The 25858-nt window shown below is 35.5% G+C and overlaps 1 protein-coding gene across 1 annotated transcript; it reads right to left on the bottom strand.

The window, feature by feature from the left end:
* Nucleotides 1–11964: 11964 nt before the first annotated feature.
* On the bottom strand, nt 11965–24140 carry tut1 (terminal uridylyl transferase 1, U6 snRNA-specific). The gene is made up of 10 exons (XM_073828491.1): nt 23975–24140; nt 22477–22667; nt 22128–22334; nt 21931–22045; nt 19740–19864; nt 18587–18813; nt 18382–18491; nt 17010–17132; nt 16787–16879; nt 11965–13341 (listed from the first exon to the last, which is right to left on the bottom strand). Exons 1-10 carry the CDS (start codon nt 24048–24050, stop codon nt 12209–12211), a joined length of 2400 nt encoding a protein of 799 aa, XP_073684592.1. The 5' UTR covers nt 24051–24140; the 3' UTR covers nt 11965–12208.
* Between the last annotated feature and the right edge of the window lie 1718 nt (nt 24141–25858).

The raw sequence follows: 25858 nt of genomic DNA, 5'->3' as shown, positions 1-25858 counted from the left end.
CATTTTCCTTTAAAAAACATTTTTTTGCAAACTAGCCCTAGGTTTTTTGCCCAATCCGAACCAAACCAATGCAAGAAGATTCTCTGGAGAGTGAACATCAATACTTATCAGAAAAAAAGAAAACTAAAGGGACGCCAAAACGTTCGAAAGGGGCAGGGCTGCCCTCAATATAACTTTTTAACGTAATGATGTATCTTTACCAAACTCACAACACGTATGTAAGAGCTGAATCTGAGGTCACAAAAAAAGTCGGAGCTTGGCCATTTGGTGGTGCTGTAAGAGGGGAAAAACATTAAAAAAAAGGCCATAACTACACAACCGTTTGTTCTATCGACAAGAAAATTGGTACGCACAGTCTTGGTCAAAAGTGCCACAAAGGGCATTTGAGTATTTTCTAAAACATGGCTACCATAGGCTGATGAACTTTGTGCACCTATTAAAAAACCTTAAGGCTGCGTGTCCACCAAAGTGTTTTTTTCCTGAGGCTACCGTATATTTTTAATTGTTCTCAATAGTAGTGACACATTTTTTAAAGGGGTCATCGGGTGCAAAACTAACTTTTACATGTTTGAACATTAATGTGTGTTGGCAGTTTGTGTACACAACCACCCTACAATGATAAAAATCCACCCAGTGGTATTTTTTTACTCTTTAAAAGTAATATCCCCTTTTTAAAATCAGGTCATTCTCAGCTTCTTGTCGTTGTGACTATACACAGTTGATTGAAATGAGCGTTTTACCTCACCGAACTGAAACAATCCGAATACCATTGCCATTGTGTCGACTCAGGTGCAGGGGACGACTCTAATTGAGCGATTGAGGTTTTCTGTTGTTGGATGTAATAATGAACATAGCAGTAGTCATTTACTCCTGACATCTGAGCTGCTTAAGAGGCATGAGGACAACGTTACTTTCATTTTTAAAAGGAATCCCGATCTACATATGTGACCCTGGACCACAAAACCAGTCTTAAGTCGCTGGGGTATATTTGTAGCAATAGCCAAAAATACATTGTATGGGTCAAAATTATTGATTTTTCTTTTATGTCAAAAATCATTAGGAAATTAAGTAAAGATCATGTTCCATGAAGATTTTTTGTAAAATTCCTACTGTAAACCTATCAAAATGTAATTTTTGATTAGTAATATGCATTGTTAAGAACTTAATTTGGACAACTTTAAAGGTGATTTTCTCAGTATTTTGATTTTTTTGCACCCTCAGATTCCAGATTTTCAAATAGATGTATCTCAGTATATATCTCAGTTTTGTCAAATTTTACTTTATGACTGGTTTTGTGGTCCAGGGTCACATATGATGCAGCTTCACCCACAGCAGAAGTGAATATAAGGGTTTTTTATGCATCTTTGCAAATGGCCTTTCTTAATAATGTGCTTGTTGGCAAGTTTCGCAGATAAATGCAGCTAAATGCAGCTAAACGCGGCTAAAGTAAACATTACAGCTCGTAATCCCTCAGCAGAGAGGGGTGGGGCGAACAGAGCTCATTTGCATTTAAAGGGCCCATGCGATAAAATTAGCTGATATTTTGCAGAGCTGATTTTGACAAGGTAAAAGGGTGTTTTTTTACACTACTATTGAGAATTTTTAACCAAAGTATATTAGAGACTTTTCATTAAGACCCTAAAGAATCATATGAACTTGTGGAAAATGGGCATCCGATGACCCCTTTAAAACGCCAGGAGCGTGCAGAGTGCTGAACATTTGGATGTTTTTTTCTCAACGCCGCGAGAATGAAGAATGTTCAACTTTGAGTAAAACGTTGCGCTCATCATTGTCACTTTCTAGTCAGCTAATCAATCAGAGTGGAGGAGTAATGGGACTAATACCAACCAACCAGCTTGCTTGTACTACGACTGAACAACATTGGAGAAGTTAATAATGCTTGTCTCCAAGTATTTACGTCTTTACCAGATACCTGACTACCTTAATTTTGTTATAAAAAAATATTGCTGGGAGAAATATTTCATTCGCGACGCATTTGCCGTTACTTAAGTGTACTTAAGCTCAACTGAAAAAAAAAAACACTGAGCTCTCAAACGCTCACAGCTGGACGTTTTCAGCTGGCTAAAAATGCATTGGTGGACACACAGCCTAACGGAGGTTGATCGGAACGAAAAATGCTAAGCCTGTTTGACTCACAGTCCTAAAGGTCGGTGAGAAATGTAAAAGAAATTAACCACTGGGGGGCGATATTGTATTTTTCATAGGTGTAAATGATTGCCTGTTTTTTCGCACATACACATGACATCCATATCATGCAATAGAACTCCTCATTCCAGACAACTTTGCCTCTAGAGCCACTGCTGTCAATCAAATCGTTTGTTAAATTATTGAGAAAATAAAAAAACTACTTTTGCGAACTAGTCCTAGGTTTTTTTATCTGGAAAAAAAAACACTGCAGTGCAATTCTCTGAACTCTCAACGTCAATAATTACCAAAAAAAAAAAGTTGAAATTTACCCTTTGGGAAGCTATAACAGGGTTGTTTAGAAAGGGGGCCTGACCAAATACACAAAAGCCTATAAAGTCCAAACAAAAACTCAAAACTTCACAAAACCTGGTGAGCAAATGCAACAGGTGATTCTAAACAAGCATGCAATATTTTAGGGAGATCAGACCACAGCTGCTGCTATAACAGTCATAAATGTTAACAAAATATCATATTTCTGTAGTAAATTCCCAGGATTTGCCAAAAATGCTTTATTAATCATTGATCACTGGTTGCAGCTTTATTTATTAATTTTTCTTGAAAGAATAACTGTTAAACTCATATTTTCCAATTTTATATCCAAACTTGAATGGCCGTAACCACCATCAAGGAACCACAAATACAGGACACATCTATTTAAATATTCAAATATTCAAACAAGCGGTTTCTTAAAATATTATTAATCATTTTAAATATGTAGCAGCAGCCTAGCAGCAAATAGTTATTTAGCAAGAGTAACTTGTTATTAACATTAAAAGGCAACACTACGTGTTACGTTTGGAATTTATTTATTTCAAAAAGTTTTTTTGTTTTGTGTTTTGTAAGGGGCTTTTATTTGAGCTTGACAAGATGAATATACATGTAAATTCAATGGAATACTGATAAACACTGCAAGAGATACTAACCTTTGTTTGAACCATGATGTCACGCCTTTAAATATTATGTAAATATTTATTAGAATAATTGCTGAAAGATCATGTGACTGGAGTAATGATGCTAAAATTCAGCTTTGAAATCACAGGAATAAATTACATTTTAAAATATATTAAAATAGAAAACTATTCTATTTTAAAAATTATTATTTTTTTATTTTTTTTACTTTTGATCAAATAAATGCAGGTTTGGTAAGCAGAAGAGACTTCTTTAAAAAATATTAAAAATCTTACTGTTTAAAATTTTTTTTTTTTTTTTTAAATAAATACAAGTATATAGTTCAGTTTTTTTTTTGTAAATTAGATTTAGTAGTAAGTCATGTGAACACTGTCATTGCACAAAGGTTAACCATGCAAAATATATTTGTAACATTCCCAGAAAAACTAGTTCTTGAGGCTAAAAAAATGGTCTACAAGTGTTGCTGAAGACACTGGCTACTCACAATAAAATGGTAAATAAATGTACTTTTCACACTTCTAAATGCTCACTAGCTGTTTTATTGACATGACATATCTTAATTCCTCCTCTGGGAGATAAATAACAGTTAACAAATCTGTTGTCTAATAACTCAACTGCATACTATAAATGATATAACCCCTTTATATGACTCACTGTGCCTCACAACACAACTGATTTCCCAAGAGAGTCGACCTCAGGTTACAGAACCACGTAACACTTTCTTCTCCAGTTAGCATCTAATTAAAACAAATAAATACCAGCTGATGTGCTGTTATAGATTTACAGGTTAAATGTGACTGGTGCAGAATCAATAAGTTGTTGTCATTAAATAATTATAAGGTAGAAATGTCTTCACTTTTCAGCAATCAAAACTGTCATCGTACTGAAGTCATGTTTAGGTTGTGTTGTCATTTGTCAGTTTTGCCATAAAAAATATTTGGGACAATTTTCATATTCTCTTCCTGTTTTCTCGTTAATGCAAGGTTACATACATAGCCATGCAAATTTGTATAAAAAATGCTCAACACTCGCCTTCATTTCCCACAAACTGATTTTCAACAATATGAATGAGATTGAGAATGAAAGAAAAAAATCCTACTGTAAGTCTTAACTACCTTCTCAATTTGATCTTAATTACTTTTGCATGCACATCAGATTGCATGAAATAAGGCAGGATGTGTGCTGTTCATTTGTGACTAATCCTCCAGTGTCATATACAGCAGCTGTAATGAAGCAGCATGCCTCATTGTGTAATTACAGTCATTTATCTCTTCAGACGCCTCTGAATTCTCATTCCAGAGTATGGGCTTTTCCATTCTAAGCATGTCTTATGGCCATGACGTCCACCATATGGACTGATGAGTAGAACAGGTCCAACAAACCCTCAAGCCATTTTAGGTGTATACGACTTTCTTCTTTCTGATCAATACAATCAGGCTACGTCTACATTAACCCGGATACATTTGAAAACAGAGTTTTCATTTTAAAACGCTCTCCGTCCACACTAGCGTTTTCAAGCATTTTCCAAAAGTTCACTGTTAGACATTTCAAAGGGTTTTTACAGTAACTTACTGGCAACACTGTTGCCAGTGAGTTACTGTAATTAAATTTTACAGTACCCAACTGTATTTCTGTTATACAATAATATACTGTATAATATACTACAGTTTACTACTGTAATTAATTTATTTGAATATAGAGTTCATTTGATTTTATCATTTTTATATAGAATTAATTTTAATTTTATTTATTTATTTACTACTGACATTCAATTCAAACAGACACAATTAATACAAAATATCAAATTCTTTATTTAAATATTGCCTATATAACACAAATACAAAAAATTCAGTCTTTCAATGCTGGAACAGTTCATTTTCAATATGTGACCCTGGACCACAAAACCAGTCATAAGGTTAAATTTTACAAAACTGAGATGTATGCATCATATGAAAGCTCAATAAATAAGCTTTCTATTGATGTATGGTTTGTTAGGATAGGACAATATTTGGCCGAGATACATCTATTTGAAAATCTGGAATCTGAGGGTGCAAAAAAATCAAAATACTGAGAAAATCACCTTTAAAGTTGTCCAAATTAACTTCTTAACAATGCATATTACTAATCAAAAATTGCATTTTGACATATTTATAGTAGGAATTTTACAAAAAATCTTCATGGAACATGATCTTTACTTAATTTCCTAATGATTTTCGGCATAAAAGAAAAATCAATAATTTTGACCCATACCATGTATTTTTGGCTATTGCTACAAATATACCCCAGCGACTTAAGACTGGTTTTGTGGTCCAGGGTCACATATTTCACCTGTGTGACTTTTTGCAGTGCATTATGTTATCCTTTGGATTTAGCCTTACAAAGAATATTTAGGCAACATTAAAATAATAGGGAAAAAATTATATAAGCAGCTAAAGAATACATATCATCTGCATATTCCAGGTGCTGCTCCAAAACCTAGGCCACCTTTGCTCACCATCCACTTTGTTACAGAGAGAAATTTGTTCCCTGAAAAAGCAAGAAGAAAATACACATTTGTAAAAGGCAAACCCCATATGGAAATCACAAAATCATAGTGAAGATAATTCATCTCTTACCACGAATTATTTATTTCAGTGTGGCTGGCCTGCTCCTGTCCTTTGTGAAGCTTCATTTGAGTTGCCTTTAAAAACACACACAGAAAATGCAGTAAATATTAAATTACCTTAAAAAAATCAAATGCTAAAACTAGAAAGGCAGCTAACTTAGTCATAAAACGTTGATTTTATATTCTCAACTAGACTACTGCCCAAAGTTAATTAACACCTCAACAAAAGTTGGCATCAGTTAACTTAGTATTAATATAAGATAAGCCTTGCTCATTAAAGTAATTTTAACCCTAATAAGGTCTTCATTTCCAGTTCATCAATTTGGTCTTTGGGGTCTATATGACCCCAACAATTGATCGAGAAATTATACAAAAAATATACATTTTTAATTATACAAATAATATATATATTTTTTTGTTTACTTCTCATCTATTCATTAATGCTGTGTTTTGGGAGATATGAAGTACTTTTGTACCTATTTACCACACAATTCCTCAACTACACCATAAGCTTGCCTATGAAATTTTAATTTTTTATGAAAAATTCACTTAAATTATGATCTAAATTTAATTTAAACTGTTTTTGGATATTGATCTAGGTGTTACGTGTAGAAGTACGCCATCTCCTGGTTAGAGATAAACCTTAATTCTTTTCAGTTTAAGAAATAAATAGTTTTGACCAGCAGAGGCCAATAGAGAGCCATTCATTTTAGTGCATGTAGCCAACTGTTGTATTACAACTTTTGAAATACATTTTTTGAATTTATTTATATATAAACATAAGAAAGGACATTTAAAATTATAATTTTTTTTCAAATAGTAGAATTTTTGTAGTTTTGGAGCATTTTGAAATGTCTATTTTTACATAATGCCACAGAAATTTGACAGAAAAATGGCACCTAAATGCCACCTAAAACACACCTAAAGGACAAGACTTGGAGTCAGAGTGTGTGTGCGTGTGTGTGTGAGTGTGTGTGAGTGTTTGTGAGTGTGTGTGAGAGAGAGAGAGAGAAAGAGAGAGAGTGAGAGAATACATGGGTGCATATGTAAGTGTGTGTTTGTTTGTCTGTGTTTGTGTGTGTGTGTGTGCGTGTGTGTGTGTGAGTGAGCATGTCTTTTCTACATCACATTTATGCTCTAGTAGTAGGCCTTCATTTCTGTGTGTGAATTTTTTGATTTATGCCGGATTTATAGTTTTTTTTTGACAAATTAAGAAAAAATATTGAGTTTTTTTCAAATTTCCCATTCATTTCAATGTGGGGTCATATTGACCCCGAAGACCAGATTAGTAAAAAAAAAAATTACATACCTTCAGAACAATCGAATCAAGCCAGGTTTTTGTGTGTGTGTATAGACAGATTATGTAGGAAAAGTCACAAAATATTTTTCCTCTCAGATGAAGGGAACCCTTTTTTTTAATCGAGGAAACGTCGATCGGGGTCATATAGACCCCAAGGACCGATTGAGGGTTAATTCGGTAATTTAATAAGATGACAGTCGTTTGTTAATTGAAAGGACAGCGCAGTTCACCGTGGTAAAGTTTATGTACCGTCATTTTGACAAGTAAATGTTACTAGGTTAAACTGTTGTGCAAAAATTTGACAAAGCACACGCAAACAGACATACAAATATATATATATATATAAACAATATATTTATTTTAAATATATTTTTACCTTTCCTGCTTGTCTTATTCTCTCGCAAGGCACATCCACACACAGCGCAGATGTTCTCCGGAACTCTCCAGCTTGCGGGTTCCATCCCAAGGGAAAACCACCGGCGCAGCCTCGTTGGTTCCGTGTAGTCAGACGCGAGCGGCGCGACGTGACAAAAGAACCCATTATAATCCGTGATACTATCCACAATAGATGCTGGACAGTAAACTGATGCCCCAGTATATTTCTGACGTACAGTAGTACTCTAAGCATGTTCTTTCACTCGTGCTGTTTCTAACACGAAGGACAAACTCAGTGCAGGGCAAATCCTGTCAGGAGTGGCGCTAAAGAGGCCGTTACAGCAAATACAGTAGTATACAGCAATATTAAGAAACACAGTAAGTCACTGTATGTGGTGTTCGGCAAATACAGTAGTATACAGCAATTTTTAAAAATACAGTTAGTCTCTGTATGTGGTATTTGACGTCACAGAAAATTCCCATGATGCAATGGTTAATACTTATTATTTATTATAAATGGAATTTGTTGTATTATACTGGGTGATATACAGTAAAAAACTGTAGAAATTACAGAAATGTCTAGTGTTTCTCATCCACACTGAAACGTAGGAAAACATCAAATTCGCCTCCAAAATTATACAGATGTAATAAGTTTTCACGCAAGTCTTCTGGCGGGATAATTTACGGAAATATCTCATCATCCACTGACGCGTCTATATCACGCTCATTCATATTTTATCTGAAAAGCAGTTGTCGTCATGTTTTGCAGGACAGCAACTGTGAGTAAATTTTCTGTCATCTTTTTAGGACTGTAATTTGAAGAGTGTACAAGGTAAATCTCTTTAACAGCAGACAGTGTGACAGTGAATAGCACAGGCACAATTACTGGTGTAAACATAGATATCTATTGGTGCAATATGCGTCACATGACTATAAATATGCGTCATCGTTTACAAAAGCCTCCGTTTTCACAGTCCACACTACAACGTGAAAACGGCGTTTTCAAATTTATCCACTTTGGCTGGAGTTTTTAGAAATAATCGTTTTCTGTGATAAAAACGGGGTTTTCGTGTAATGAGAGGACAAACCGCAGGGAAATATCTGTGTCTTCCCTTCGTGTAAACGGGGCCTCAGATACGTATTAAAAATGCCCTGGTTTATCAAAGCTTTATAATGGGTGTTGAGATTTTGAAGTCCAATAAAGTGCATCCATTCATCATAAAAAGTGTTCCACACAGCTCCAGGGAGTTAATAAAGACCTTCTGAAGCAAATCAATGCGTTTTTGTAAGAAAAAATATATATATTTAAAGCTTTATAAACGTAATTTGTAGCTTCCGGTAACTGTCGTAACATTTTTCCATCCAAAAAACCTAATTTTGTACTTCTAATATGTGACCGGTGTTTTGATTTGCTCTCTCCTCGGTACTACCGCATTTGCATATGTCCTACGTTATCTAGACATTGCGTTTTATAAAGTTTTAAATATGGATATTTTTCTTACAAAAACACATTAATTTGCTTCATAAGGCCTTTTTAAGGCATTTGTGGCATTGTGCCATGAGTGTGTTTGAATTAAGTAATTTAGTAAATATGGTAGTGTTTTAGTACCCTAATATTTAGGGATAAAGTCAAAATTACAAGATTAATGTTAAAGTTAATCATTAAGAAAATTCCATGAAAACATACCTGTGGGACCTTTTTTAGAAGACGCAAAATACGTACCAATAAGTATATATATCACTGCAGTTTCCATCAGAAATGAACACTAGAGGCGGTAAAATTCCATGAAAACATACCTGTGGGACCTTTTTTAGAAGACGCGAAATACGTACCAATAAGTATATATATCACTGCAGTTTCCATCAGAAATGAACACTAGAGGCGGTAAAACAGCGAGCACATGTAATCGTTTTAATTCAGTTATGATTACAGCTCCATATGTTTCACTTTCTGAATGTAACAAGCTTGCTCAATAGCTCATCCGGCACGGAACTGGACTTAGAATGCGGAATCCTTGGGTACAAATCTGCTATGTACGTTTCGTGACATTTTTGATGCAAATTGTCCTGCTTTTAGATCTTTGTTTCAGTTGTTTCTGTGATGTACTGAAATATAATTACAAGCACTTCATATGTTTCAAAGGCTTTTATCGACAATTACATGACATTTATGCAAAGAGTCAGTATTTGCAGTGTTGGCCCTTCTTTTTCAGGACCTCTGCAATTCGACTGGACATGCTCTCAATCAACTTCTGGGCCAAATCCTGACTGATAGCAACCCATTCTTTCATAATCACTTCTTGGAGTTTGTCAGAATTAGTGGGTTTTTGTTTGTCCACCCGCCTCTTGAGGATTGACCACAAGTTCTCAACAATCTAACAACAGTTTGGTGAAGAACAATGCATTTTCCAGTACGATGGAGCACCGTGCCATAAGGCAAAAGTGATAACTAAGTGGCTCGGGGACCAAAACATTGAAATTTTGGGTCCATGGCCTGGAAACTCCCCAGATCTTAATCCCATTGAGAACTTGTGCTCAATCCTCAAGAGGCGGGTGGACAAACAAAAACCCACTAATTCTGACAAACTCCAAGAAGTGATTATGAAAGAATGGGTTGCTATCAGTCAGGATTTGGCCCAGAAGTTGATTGAGAGCATGCCCAGTCGAATTGCAGAGGTCCTGAAAAAGAAAGGCCAACACTGCAAATACTGACTCTTTGCATAAATGTCATGTAAGTGTCGATAAAAGCCTTTGAAACGTATAAAGTGCATGTAATTATATTTCAGTACATCACAGAAACAACTGAAACAAAGATCTAAAAGCAGTTAAGCAGCAAACTTTGTGAAAACTAATATTTGTGTCATTCTCAAAACTTTTGGCCACGACTGTATGGTACATTTTATGCAACATTGGTTTTGTACGTGTTACTGCAGTTCTGACTTGAAATGTCCCATGAGTGGCGCTATAAACCTAACGCTCCGTGACATTTTTAAAATAACGTACCATCTGCACTACACCTAATCCCAATAGTATGAACAAAAGAGAATATGACGTAAAAATGTTGTTGCATGCATGCCGTTTTAGCTTGTTTTTAGATCTCTCATCTTTCAGTTCTTTCATCGTGAGTCATGTTTTTCACAGGATTCTTACCCATAGATTCCACATCCTAAGTCTGATTCCATGCCGGCCGATCTACCAAGCATGCTTATTACGTCCGAAAGGGGAAACACATAGAGCTATTATCATAACTATGTGCGAAAACGATTACAAGTCCTCGCTGTTTTACTGCCTCTAGTGTTCATTTCTGTTGGAAGCTGCAGTGATATATACTTGGTACGTATTTTGCATCTTGCGAAAAAGTTCCCAGAGGTACGTTTTTGTCATGAGATCAGGTAGAATAAAAAAGGCTGGAGTGATTTTTTGCAATAGTCTGTCTACTATATATTTTTTTAAAAATGTTACAACAGAGAAACTTGTCAGTAATCCTGTGAGGAGAACGTGTACATCAACCGCTTTAACTTTGAACTTACCAAGAGTCATTCAGAATACTTTTTTATTATTATTAAAAGTTAGTTTTTTTATGTTTTACAATAAACATTTTACCACATTTAATAATTTTTTCTAACTGTACTTGATATGCGGTGTTATTGCACCACAGCTATTTATTTTTTCCTTTCCAAATTATAGGGTGGCTGATGCGCTACAAATAATAAATAGACTTCAAAACAGTAAAACAGCTTGTAAATAGTCATGTTATGCGATTCACCTCAGAAAAGACAACGATAAGCTTTAGAGCCCACATTAACCTTGGTGGTTAACGTGGGCTTATTTAAATCATACAAGTTCTATTTTTCTTATTTGACATCACACTATCATTGCTAAGAGAGTATTTTACGCCATATTTGCCATTTCCCGATAGAGAATTTGCACTTACATCATGGTTTGTTCATTTACCCAGATGAGCGGCCATACTGGAGACAATCAAATGTAAACAGCAGCATTGATTGCACAGTTAAAGCACTACTGAATACTAACTGATGCTGTCTAAATCCTGGAAAAAAAAAATGTGTGGAAGCTGCTAAAACATATATATAGAAGGGCCAAGTAAGTAGGAAAGGGTGCAATAGTTTGACAAACTAAAGTTAATAGGTGGTAAAGATACGTACAGGCAGTATTAATTAAAATATTAGCCTAATATTTCACCTGAGCGGAAATTGAACAAACACAAACGTTGTCAACATGCTTGCCCTGGAAATCCTGGTTCAGTCTGACCAACCACAAACGCCTTTTGTTCCTCCTTTTTCTCCAAAAAATTTTTTGTAGAACCCTAGTTCACTTACAAGTAAATTTATACAATTTACAATTTATAGCAGAAATGTAAAGAACTATTCCACAAAGTATATAAGAGTATATAATCAACAAAAGCATGCACATTTGATATTGCTTACACAAACCAACTGCACATAAAATCAGATTTTAAAATAATAACTGTCCAGGTGTCGATGGTTCAAAGTTTCAGTTCAAACTTTAATGTGAGTGTTCACATTCATTATATTTACATTACAGAGAAGCAAACTTGCAAAAATAATGGAAAAAAAATAAAAAATACAAACAAAACCCAATTCACATCTGAATTAAAGTTGAACTCAGACCATGCTAAGCAAAATATATTGTTATTTTCTGAAAACAATTTACTAAAAATATTTTTCCCCTTAGAAAGGTAGATCTCTGAGCTCAGTTTTAAAGTTGTAGTTCAGATTTAACACAAATTAAACGCAGGTTTCACACAACTTAAATTTTGAACAAAGAAATTATGACCCTGTCCTCCCTAGAATTGTTTCTGCCATCTTAGGCAGGAAGGACTCCAGAAAATGAAAGAAGTCTTGAAAGACACCTGTGGTATCATGGCTGGGATGAAACCGGAGGACAACCATAGTGCTTTCATTTCCTCCGACAACCTCAGCATCCACTTTGAATTCCAGCAAATCTTGCATTTTCTCCTCTTTTTCCACGATGCTCTGCGTCACCCTGCTCTCAATGTCAACGCATCCTCCTTCAGGTTTGGAAGTCTCATCGCTAGTCTTCAAGAGATCTCTCCGCACTTTCCGTCGGCCGGCCCAAACACGGTTCCTTTGAGTCCAAATCCAGTGGACCGGCTCTGGGTGCTCCAGATCAGCATCGAGTCTGTGTCTTTTAGCTTCTATAACGGTGGAAGTTGACGGACCCTCATCCTCCTCCACTGTAAGAGGCCTCTTCTTACCAGCTTCACCTTTGGCTTGAGAACCAGAATCTTCTACACTCCGGTTATTATTCACCTCCATTTCATTTCCTTCTGTGTCTGCTTTGTGCGAAGTTGTTGCAGCTTTAGTTTGAGTTTCCTCTACACGTGAGCATTTTAAAATTTCATGAAACACTGTGTGTACAGCAGAGCAGATTTTTGCAAACCAAAGACGTCTAAATCTCTTCCCAGCCAATGCCAGTTGGGCACGCAAGGGTTCTGGAAGAACGGCTGCTTTGAAAGGAATGCTGACCTCCATAATCTTCTCAGTCTCGACCTGTGAACGTGGTCCGGCTTCACTCGGTGGTGCAAAGAGCCGCACGAGGCCCCAGGATTTGCCCTTGGTTGATTTGCGCTGATACTGCAAACTGCGGCAGTACTTCTCAGCCTCAGAGCATTCTCGCTTGAAGTTCTTTTGCGTTCGTTCATTAAGGTTCCCGGCCACGTTGTGGTTTTGTTCAAATGGATCCAGGACATTCATAGGCCCAAGTTTAGGGGCAGAGGAGCGCTTGGGTTTGGGAGCAGAGGCCTCTGCGGTGTCTATCACTTCCTCGTCATTTCGGAGGAAGTCTGTGATAGGCAATACATGGCCATCTCGTAGAGACACCACTGATGCAGGGAAATCGAACTTTGAGTAGAAGGTGAAGAATCCAAAAAGCAAAGTGGCTGAGGCAAAGGAGATTTACAGGGAGAAAAACACATGCATGTGAGCTTGTGATGTCTGCATGGACAGCAGCACTTTCAAGTGATTTGAGCACTCAACAAAGTTACACATGGTAGTAGCTGTGCAATATTTACAAAATATTTTAATCAATAATGACCTTAAAAAAATAGCGACATCTGATTGTGGTATTAAAAGGGAATTGGTTTGTTGCAAAAAGTTAACCAACTAGAATGAAATAAAGCATAAAGCTGTCTTATAAACTGCAGAGCCAATACTTGATTCTTTCTAGTTTTTGTTTTCATTCTTTAATTTACTTGTAATTTTTTCCTAATACTGCTCATAATCGTCTGTTAAATGATGCCATTATTGACACTGAATATATGATTATATCGATAAATGATAATACAATTTTAAAAGGTCTATTTGTGCTTACAGTCAATGCAGTATACTTTAAAAGGCTTGCATACTCAACAGTGCACTAGATGAAGTGGAAGAAATACAATTAAATATATCTAGGCATTCAGTCACCATGCTAACCATGTTGTCAAGACACCTCATAAGTGACAAATACTGCCGTTTTTTTTTAAGTAGTAGATTTTTTTTTCTCATCACGGCTGTTTATTTGAGCAAAAATACAGAAAAAATTTAAAATGTGAAATATTTTTATGATGTAAAATAACTTTTCTATTTTAATACACATTAAAATCAAATTTGTTCCTGTGATCAAAGCTGAATTTTCAGCATCATTACTCCAGTCTTCAGTGTCACATGATCATTCAGAAATCATTATAATATGCTGATTTGTAATAGCACTGGAAACAAATTCAAACAATATACACTACCATTCAAAAGTCTGGGGTCAGTCAATTTAATTTTCCTTTTTTGAAAGAAATCAACACTTATTTAGCAAGGATGTGTTAAATTGATAAAAAAAAAGTGATAGCAAAGACTTCTATTTTGAATTCTTTTGAACTTTTTATTCATCAAAGAATTCTGAAAAGCATCACAGGTTTCAAAAAATATATATATTTGGCAGCAAAACTGTTTCCAACATAGATAATTGTAATATTAAATCAGCATATTAGAATGATTTCTGAATGATCATGTGACACTGAAGACTGGAGTAATGACTGATTTGATCAAATTCAGCTTTGCATCAGAGGAATAAATTTAATATTTTAAGTATATTAAAACAGAAACCATTATTTTATATTGTAATAACATTTTGCAATATTATTGTTTTGTCCTGCATTTTTGATCAAATAAATGCAGCCTTGATGAGCACAAGAAACATCTTTAAAAAACAATCATACTGATCAAACAGTCATACTGATCCCAAACTTTTGAACAGTGGTGTAACTGAAATACATTTAAAAAAGAAGTTCACTTCGAGATCAAAAATGTACAGATAATTTACACCTTGTCATCCAAGATGTTCATGTCTTCCTTTCTTCAGTCGTAAAGAAATTATATTTTTTGAGGAAAACATTTCAGGATATTTTTCCATATAGTAGACTTCTTTGGTGCCAGCGAGTTTGAACTTCCAAAATGCAGTTTAAATGCAGCTTCAAAAAGCACCAAACCCCAACCGAGGAAAAATTCTCTTAAAAAAAAATGTATATTTTTAAAAATTACTATTGATATACTTTTTAACCTCAAATGCTTGTCTTGTCTTGCTGTATACTCTGTGTATTCTGGTTCAAGACAGTTTAGGGTATGTCAAAAAAAACATCTAATTTTCTACTTCAAATCCTACATCGCTGCTTTTTTTGTAAAGGGTGTTTGATCTTCTTTGCACGTTCACTTTGCAAACACTGGGTTGGTACTCCTGTAGTAATGTAGGAGAATTTTGAAGTTAGGGGAGAAAATGAGATGGGAGTTTTTCGACAAGAGTACATAAATTGCATTTTTTTTTATTTTACAAAGTGACCAATTGTTTCACTAGATAAGACCGTTATTCCTCGGCTGGGATCGTTTAGAGCATAGAGGTTTAGCCCTTTGAAGCTGCATTTAAACTGCATTTTGGAAGTTCAAACTTGTGGGCACCATAGAAGTCCACTATATGGAGAGAAATCCTGAAATGTTATCCTCACAAAACATTTTCTTTACGACTGAAGGAAGAAAGACATGAAAATCTCGGATGACAAGGGGGTGAAACATTATCTGTAAATTTTTGTTCTGGAAGTGAACTACTCCTTTAATAGGGAGAAACTCCACTCACACACCACAGTAATTAAACCACACAATTATCACTCAAATGAAGCCCTGACTAATGGTACTGAATCAGCAGCCATCAACAATTACTGAATAGGATTAGATTTCTATTAATATTTTCAGCATTGAATGAAAAGCAGCCCATGTCAGCCCCTACTGGTAGATGCTGTAACTGCACAATTATGCTACTAAATAGCATATTTCCCATAGATCATTGATTGAACAGCAGCTGTTTATTCTGACAAAGAACTACAATAGTTAAAAATTGTTTACTTCAGGGTGGGTCAATATGCGTCAAACAATCACCATTTAGATAAACAAGCCAATCTCAGAGGAAAAAGGGAAATGTTTCTGTTTATTTTGAGATTGCATTATCCACAGAGGATATATGTGATGCTGTCTTTGATTTTGATAAGGTGGTAAAAACAAACTCTCTCATAATTTTGCTGCCACCTACTGTTTGTAACAGCTTTTGTGTTGGAGGACACCTTAGTGCACTTTAGTGTTACTACTAGTACACTGATTAAGTACTAGTTCATTGATATACCAGATAACAACTGGTTTATAAAACATTTGAGACATCAAAACATAATTGAAAGAATATCTAACTCTAAGTATTCCATTTGTAATGCAGGTTGCATTGTTAAGTATACCAAAAATCAAGAAACCTGTATGGACTTCTACTATTATATATTCTATTATGTGTGCAGTTTCTGGAGATGCAGCGTGAGTTTTTGACTGTACAACTTCTCCATCTGCTGCATAAGAACAGTGTACAATTTATTGTCTCCTCCTCTATTGTGAAACACAATTCTTGTTGGATGTGAATATATAGTCAGATGTGCACTTCAATAGACCTTAGTCTGGGTAGTGTCATATTAATTTTTTCACACTGACAGAAGTACAGTGTGTTCAATGGCTCCATAAAATATTTTTAGTTTTGACTTCATACATCATGTATCACTGTAAAGACAGCAAGTCTATCCCTCACAGCCTCTACATAAAAAAAAAAAAAAAAAAAAATCAATATGCGCCTGCAGTTAAGGTGTTTATTATATGTCTAACAAAATTGGGCAAAAATCTAGTTGTGATGATCGGCTAATGCTGAAGCCGTTTATGACCATACGCAGATAGAGAAAAACAGTTTAACAAGTTTACATGACCACACACTTTGTCAGCCTTTTAAGCATAATCATTTAAAGAAAGTGATCATGCAAAGCATGAGATACTTACAGAGATCTTCAGTGTTTTTGCTAGATGGTACAATAAATGGTTGACTAGGAAATGTACAATCCCATTCTTCAATAACACACTCTTCTTCCTCACCTGCACAAACAAAAAATATTTAAACACATCTCATGCTCTATGACAGCTACTGTTTAGTCTGACAGTCATAAAAATACAGATAAAACAAATGATAAAGAAAGTAAAATGAAGAGCAGTCTTGGTAACGCACAGGCCATGTTTTTGAGCTGGTTCACAGAAGGAAGCACAGGAGGGTCTCTATTTTGAAGGTAGAAGATCACCATCAGCGTAAGAGCGTAGTTGTTCAACAACGGTCCAGGACCAGAGAGGTTGCCTGTAATATTAAAAATGTATAAAGTTTAACTGTGAAATTTGTACATGTGAATCCCACCAAAACTGTCGAGGTTATATAAATAACCTCAAAACCAAAATAATATTTTGGAGTTTTATTCTGCCAAGTGCATTGCTTATGCCTCATCAAGGCTGTGTTTATTTGATCAAAAATACAAAAAAAAAAATTATATTGAGAAATATTATTACAATGTAAAATAACATTTTTCTATTTTAAGATACATTAAAGGAACACTCCACTTTTTTTTAGAAATAGGCTCATTCTCCAACTCCCCCCGAGTTAATAAGTTGAGTTTTACCGTTTTGAAATCCATTCAGCCGTTCTCCTGTTCTTGTGATATCACTTTTAGCATAGCTTAGCATTGATCATTGAATCCCTCGTTGGTAATTTTTGAACGTGATGCTATTGGTCTAATAGGATTCAATGATCTATGCTAAGCTATGCTAAAAGTGATATCGCCAGAACAGGAGAACGGCTGAATGGATTTCAAAACGGTAAAACTCAACTTATTAACTCGGGGGGAGTTGTAGAATGAGCCTATTTCCAAAAAAAGTGGAGTGTTCCTTTAAAATTGAATTTATTCCTGTGATCAAAGCTGAATTTTCAGCATTCCTTGATGCATAAAAAGTTAAATAGAACAGCATTTATTTAACATAGAAATCGTTTCCAACAATATACACTACTGTTTAAAAGTTTGGGGTCAGTACATTTTTATTCTTTTTTTTTTGTAAGAAATTAATACTTTTGTTTAACAAGGATGTGTTAAATTGATAAAAAGTGATAGCGAAGACTTATATTGTTAGAAAAAATATATATATTTTGAATAAATGCTGTTCTTTTTAATGTTTTACTCTTAAAAAAAAAAAATCCTGAAAAAAAGTATCCCAGGTTCCAAAAAATATATTTGGCAGCATAACAGTTGACGTTAATAAATCAACATTCTATTATTAAAATAAATTATATTTGACAGTACATTAAATATAAACTATTATTTTATATTGTAATAACATTTCGCAATATTACGTTTTTGTATTTTTGATCAAATAAATGCAGCCTTGATGAGCATAAGAGACTTCTTTAAAAAACATTACAAGTATAACTGATCAAAAGCTTTTGAACAGCAGTGTATATTTGTTTTATATATAATTCTTTTTCAGACAGGACTGATTTATTACTGTACTATAGACACGTATCAACACTTTACAGTCAATCTCATGCCCAATTTTATTACCTGCTAACTGTTTTTGCTTGGCCCATAATCGGATAGTGTAGACCAAGGGTCGCAGTCTGGAGTCAACACCCGAACACAACTGCAAAAACCGAGTGTTTCTTACAGCCAATCTGGTGCAGAAAGAAAAACAATACAGACAGACACGTCAAAATGTAAAACTGAAGTCTACAACTGTCCAAAGTGGCCAAAAACAACTGTTCTCAACCTGTTGTTGATGGTGATGTCTCCATGGAGGTTGAGCTCTTTGTGACTGAACTTGACCACAGGAAGCCGCGCAGTGCTGAGCGACTGGACTTTGTGGACGCCTGGAACACACTTCCTTAAAATGACAGCAACCAGCTCCAAAACTTCAGCAGGAGTGGCAGTGGACAGGTCAATGTCGGACAAAATGGAGTCTTCAGAATGGCAATCCTCAGACTGATTTTCTCCTGACTGCTCGAAATGGGCAGTTTTAGAGATTGTTACCAATTGGCAGACGTAAATAATTTGATTTAAAGGATTAGTTTTTTAATTAATTTTCTCACCCCCTTGTTGTCCAAGATGCTCATGTCTTTCTTTCTTCAGTCATAAAGAAATTATGTCTTTTGAGGAAAACATTTCAGGAATTTTTTCCATATAGTGGACTTTAATGACGCCCACGAGTTTGAACTTCCAAAAATGCAGCTTCAAAGGGCTCTAAACGATCCCAGCTGAGGAATAAGGGTCTTATCTGGTGAAACGATCAGTCATTTTGTTAAATAAATTAATATTTATACACTTTTTAACCAGAAAAGTTTGTCTTGTCTAGCTCTGAGAGGCGCATGTGAATCCTGTTCAAGACAGTTAGAGTATGTCGAAAAACTCCCATCTCATTTTCTACCCTAACTTCAAAATCAACCCTACATTGTTGTTTTTCCTTTTTTGTAAAGGGCGTTTCCGAGTTTACTTTGTAAACACTTGGTTGTTACTTCTGCAGCAATGTAATTAAAGGCAAAAATAAGATCAGAGTTTTTCGACATACTCTAACTGTTTTGAACCGGAGTGCATGTGTATCGCAGAGCTAGACAAGATGAGCATTTGTGGTTAAAAAGTGTATAAATACTCATTTTTTCAAGAAAATGTCCAGTTGTTTTGCTACGTAAGATTCCTCAGCTGGGATCATTCAGAGCCCTTTGAAGCTGCATTTAAACTGCTTTTTGGAAGTTCAAACAAGTGGCCAACATTGAAGTCCACTATATGGAGAAAATGTCCCTCAAAAAACAATTTCTTTACAACTGAAGGAAGAAAGACATGAACATCTTGGATGACATGGGGGTGATAAAATTATCTGTAGATTAAATCCTTTAAAGCCTGAAGTCACAGAAGTAGCACTAACATACCGCTTCAGAAGTCTTGGCACGAGCTTGAAATACTTTGGTGTTCTCAAGGTCGAGGAACAGATCAAGGTCACAGGAGTGAATCCCAAATGTGTTCACAGAGGAGCCAAAAGGCACAATCTGGCAATCTGAAACACATGACACAAAGACTTAGCAACTTTTTGAAGAATCTTTTTTTAGATCGCTACAAGATGAACAGGAAAAAATATTAAAACCAATGCTGCAGAGAAAGTGAACTCTTCTGCACCGATTAAAATTGTGATCCCAAGTGAAAAACAAGTGCACTTGCATAATGTACTTACAGTGCTCTATTTTCACACACTAGTTTTGTACTTAATATACTAATAATTATTCTTCAGTACTTAAGATAAAGTGTATTAAAACTATCTCTGTATTAAAGTATTTAGTTACACTTGAACCCATCTTTCATACACCAGTGGGTTAGTGTATCTACAAGTGGTAACGAAATATATTTTTAAGAGATTAAAAGCATATTTGTGACACTGGACCAAAAACCTGTCATAAGGGTACATTTTTATTAAATTGAGATTTATACATGTTGAAAGCTTTCCATTGATGTATGGTTTGTTATACTGATATATGTTTGGACAATATTTGGCTGAGATACAACTATTTTGAAAATCTAGAATCTGAGGGTGCAAAAAAAAAGAAAAAAAATATTGAGAAAATCACCTTTAGAGTTAGCCTAGAATCTAGACGCGCCCCTAGCGGCAGCAAATTACATTTGCTTCCAAGGGCAGTCTAGTAACTCTCCGTTCACTTGAGATTTCCAAAAATCCAAAATCGACCGGGCCAATCACGAGTCGGTGGGCGGGCTTAACATGATGACGACGGACCTGCAACCATAAATTCCGTCAGACGTTCTCTGGTTCCGTGAATTACGTTTCGAGAGATAGAGAGCGATGGCTGCTGCTAGCGAACAACCTTCTTTCGAATCGGCTTTGGCCGCCACTCTGAAAGACTTGGAGTTAAGCTTTTCTCTGAGAAAAGAACAAGAAACTGCACTGAGGTCGTTCTTACAAAAGGATGTATTTGGAGTTGACTACGTCTCTTTCTTCGTTGCTCTGATTGGTTGTAGCGCTATCCTATTGCGTGGAGAGGGAGTTTGAAAGACAACCGTTTATCCCGCCCCTCTGGTTGAGCGCTGTCTATGGAGAGTGCCCAGACCCTACATTTATGTGGGTCTGGCTTGTCAGGCTACTTTAGAGTTGTCCAAATGAAGTTCTTAGCGATGTATATTATTCATCAAAAATTAAGTTGAGATATATTCACTGTAGGAAATTTACAAAATATCTTCATGGAGCATGATCTTTATTTAATATCCTACTGATTTTTGGCATAAAAGAAAAATCGATAATTTGGCCCATACGATGTAGTTTTGGCTTCTGCTACAAATATTCCTGTGCTACGTAAGACTGGTTTTGTGGTCCAGGATCACATTTTGGTTCATATTCATGGTGTCCCAAAATAGTACACTTCGATGTTCTTAAGATTATCTTAAGAAGTGCTAAAGAATCATTTTTAGAATCAAAATTGATGCATGGAAATAAATTACTTTAAGTACATTATGGAAGTGCACTTTTTTCCCGCCTGGGTATTGTCAAGCACAACTAAATGCAATGGATTATCGAAATTAAAAATGTAGAGGCAGGACTTGGTTAAATGCATAAATTGTTGATTGGATTTCATTTTGGAAAAAAATAATAATGCACGGATTAATTGTTCACAATGAGATCTATAACATGCCACTCTTATTTGTGACCCTGGACCACAAAACCAGTCATAAGGATTAATTTTTTTCAATTGAGATTTATACATGATCTGAAAGCTAAATAAATAAGCTTTCCATTGATGTATGGTTTGTAAGGAAATATTTGGCCGACATACAATTTGAAATACTATTTGAAAATCAAGAATCTGAGGGTACAAAAAATCAAAATATTGAGAAAATAACCTTTAAAGTTGTCCACATTAAGTTCTTAGCAATGCATATTACTAATCAGAGATTAAGTTCTGATATATTTACAAAAAATCTTCATGGAACATGATCTTTAAATCATAATTTTGACCTACACAATGTATTTTTAGCTACAAATATACCCGTGCTACTTAAGACTGGTTTTGTGGTCCAGGATCACATTTGGTCTGGTTTATGTTTCAGTAAAGAGAGAACCTGGAAAGAACTCTGTGAAGACCTCCTGTAGCAGCTGAACTAGAAGATCTCTCATTTTCTTCTCATTCTCTTTCAACTCGAAACTCTCCACCACCTTCTGCATCTGCTCATTGACCTTTTACACACAAAAAAAGAACATTAAAAAGTTAGAAAAAATGCTTTTCTTTGTACTGCCTGGATGTGAAATGCTTTCTTACAGATGTAGCCTTGCAGAGCTCATTGTTGAGTTTGTCCAGGTTGATCTGGGTGTTTTTGGAGTCTTGTTTCCCCCTGCTGGCCAGTTTGAACTCTTTCCTTTCTCTGGATTTGACACGGAGCTTGAGACCATCAAGCTGATGCTCTAGTTGTGCCAAAACCTCTTGTGCAATCTGTGGCTCAGAGAACTCAACTATAGCATAGACACCCTACAGAGAACAACAAAACTCACATTACATCTCTTTTAACGTAAATGAAACCCGACTAATGTTAACATAGGGTTAGCAAATGTTCCTAAATACAGATGCAAGCAAGACAATGCTTGAATTATTTGACAGTGTGTATATAAACCTTCTGCTTGTCCATGATCACATCTGACACCGGTCCAAACTGTGCGAAATACTCCTTCAGATCGGTCTGAGAGGTGTCTGGTTTAAAGCCGCTCACAAACACGCTGTTCTGCTCCTGAGCTTTACGCTGAGCTCTGAGACGCACAAGATGTTGGTGTTTCTTTCCTTTGACATGGTCTTCCAGGCTTGGCTCTGAACAGAAACACTTCAGTTAAAAGTGAAAGGAAATTGATGTACATTAAGTAGATTACAAAAAACGGGTACAGTGACGTTATGAGAGTATTGCACCATCATACTTGGGTGTATACCATGCTCCTGAATAATTACCATATGTGACCCTGGACAAAACCAGTCTTAAAGGATCAGAACAAAAATGTACAGATAATAAACTCAACCCCTTGTCGTTCAGGATGTTCTTGTCTTTCTTTCTTTAGTCGTTAAGAAATGATGTTTTTTAAGGAAAACATTTAGGATTTCTCTCCATATAATGGACTTCAATGGTGCCCCCGAGATTGAACTTCCAAAACACAGTTTAAAAGCAGCTTCAAAGGGCTCTAAATGATCCCAGCGGAGGAAGAAGGGTCTTATCTAGCGAAACGATCAGTAATTTTCTAAAAACATTTACAATTTATATACTTTTTAATCTCTACACAGAGTACACACGGAGCTAGACAAGATGAGCATTTTAGGTTAAATAGTATATAAATTTTAAATGTTTTTAGAAAATAATCGAAGACCCTTTTTTTCCTCAGCTGTGATCGTTTAGAGCCCTTTGAAGCTGCATTTTGGAAGTTCAAACTCGGGGGCACCATAGAAGTCCATTATATGGAGAGAAACCCTAAAATGTTTTCCTTAATAAACATAACTTCCTCACGACTGAAGAAAGGAAGACATGAACATCTTGGATGACAAGGGGGTGAGTACATTATCTGTACATTTTGGTTAGGAAAGTGAACTGCTCCTTTAAGTAGCATGGGCATATTTGTAGCAATAACCAAAAATACATTGTATGGGTCAAAATGATCATTAGGATAAAGTAAAGATCATGTTCCATGAAAAAAAAAAAAACTAAATTTGTATTAAGAACAAACTTGATTAGTATACATTGCTAAGAACTTCATTTGGACAACTTTAAAGGCGATTTCCTCAGTATTTTGATTTTTTGCAACCTCAGATTCTAGATTTTCAAATAGTTGTATCTCGGCCAAAAATTGTCCTATCCTAACAAACCAAACATCAATGGAAAGCTTATTTATTCAAATATGACCCATATATCTGATTTTGTGGTCGAGGGTAACAGTAATAATCATAGTACCTATGAATGCCGTGGTATTCCTATAGAAGTGTTTAAAACAATGTACTTTTTGGCTAAAAGTGCCCTAAATATGGTGGCAATTTCGCATTTTCTTTAAGTTAAGTTTTTTTTTAAATCAATCAGTGCAGAAACATGTCTCAGTCAGTTGTGTTAGCGCTGATGTTTGTAGTTTATTACAACTTACTGTTAGGTATATTAACGATGCAGAGGCTGCAGTGAAATCCTCTTTGCGTTGTCTGGATGTCTTTATCGTGCTCCATTGAGAGGCTGTACTGATATTTCCAAAGAAACGCGGCTGAGTTGCCGTTGATGTTACATAAAACTACTCAAATCTCCCTCCATGATGTTCCTCTGCGTCCGTCCCCTCAATTCTTCCAACAGAAACGCTGAGCAGAGAATTATAGTTCCGCCTTTCAGCAGCGTAGTGTTGCCAGATGCTATTTGTAAAAACGTATATATACAGGTCCTTTTCAAAAAATAAGCATATTGTGATAAAGTTCATTATTTTCTGTAATGTACTGATAAACATTAGACTTTCATATATTTTAGATTCATTACACACAACTGAAGTAGTTCAAGCCTTTTATTGTTTTAATATTGATGATTTTGGCATACAGCTCATGAAAACCCAAAATTCCTATCTCAAAAAATTAGCATATCATGAAAAGGTTCTCTAAACGAGCTATTAACCTAATCATCTGAATCAACTAATTAACTCTAAACACCTGCAAAAGATTCCTGAGGCTTTTAAAAACTCACAGCCTGGTTCATTACTCAAAACCGCAATCGCGGGTAAGACTGCCGACCTGACTGCTGTCCAGAAGGCTATCATTGAGTACGTTTACATGGACAACAATACTCCGATTTTAACGCGATTAAGACAATACTCTGATTAAGAAGCAACCATGTAAACTGATATTTTTGATTAATTTAATCCGACTAAAGTCATAATCGGAGTAAACACAAATCGAATTAAGACAGGTGGAGTATTCCTATTTTAGTCGCATTATGGAAGACATGTACACACCTTAATCACACTATTCCCCTTGCGTAGTACTTTTCACCACAGGATACACACTAATGCTGCGTTCCAGACAGGTTTTTGAGCTCGTAAATCACGTCTTCAAACCACGACTCAGGACTTTGTAGCACTTTCACGGGTAGAAGTTTGGAAAAACACGGGTTTCCTGGAACGCGGCATAACGCTCTCAGTTGGTCGCACGTGCATATGCTTTGGTTTCATTTTTATTTATTAATTTTTTTGCTACAACATGGGATTAATCAATGCTCATTGCTGATAAATAGTTTGTCTGTTATCATAATTTATAGTTTTATGGAAACGTATTTAACATTCAACCCGTTCTTTTTCATTAGTAGGCTATTATTTATTTGTGATTTTAATTTTGTGAACGGGATTTCCGCTATTGGAACGTCTTAGGATGCTTTTCACTTTTACTTTTACGAATTCATGATCTTTTGCTTACATATAGGCTACACCCAGGGGAGTTGCTAGACCTAAAACTCTACTGGGGCACAGGCCCCCATTACTCGTTAATTCAGTTGTTACATGTAGTTTAATGTCTTTATTTTGGGATTATCAATGTAAATTATAACTTAAATTTGAGATTTTACTGGGGCACAGCATATTTTTACTGGGGCACGTGCCCCAGTAAAAAGGGTCTAGCAACGCCCCTATCAATTTTAAGATTAAAACAAATTCTTAAAAGATGGATTTGTTATTTTTAATTAAACAGCATAACAACAATCAAATAAAACTAGCTTATATAGCATTTATTAACAAAAACTAATAAGACGAGGCATGGACTCCATCACATGCTGTGCCGACTAAACCATTTATTACAGGGCGCGCAATCAAATTAATTAATAAAAAATAAATAAATAAAAGAAAGCCTCCAAGGCGTAATGTGACGTAAACGGCAAAGATAACAGGGTTTTCAAAATGAAAACAAACAAAAAAAGTCAAACTAAACTGGCTTTCGGTGACTGTGCTTGCGTGTGATTTTTTTTTCCTAAAAACTGTATGGCTCTGAAACGCTCGCTGTATGGA

Source organism: Garra rufa, chromosome 22 (genome assembly GCF_049309525.1).
Source record: "Garra rufa chromosome 22, GarRuf1.0, whole genome shotgun sequence".
Taxonomy (NCBI): Eukaryota; Metazoa; Chordata; class Actinopteri; order Cypriniformes; family Cyprinidae; genus Garra; species Garra rufa.
Note: the sequence above shows the minus strand (reverse complement) of the source record. Positions and strands in the feature narration are given on the sequence as shown.

Coding starts and splice junctions, on each gene's coding strand:
- tut1 (XM_073828491.1), bottom strand. CDS start 24,050: ATGGAGCACGATAAAGACATCCAGACAACGCAAAGAGGATTTCACTGC. Junction 19,865..21,930: donor CTTCACAGAGTTCTTTCCAG/GTTCTCTCTTTA, acceptor CATGTGTTTCAG/ATTGCCAGATTGTGCCTTTT. Junction 16,880..17,009: donor CCAGCTCAAAAACATGGCCT/GTGCGTTACCAA, acceptor TTGTTTGTGCAG/GTGAGGAAGAAGAGTGTGTT.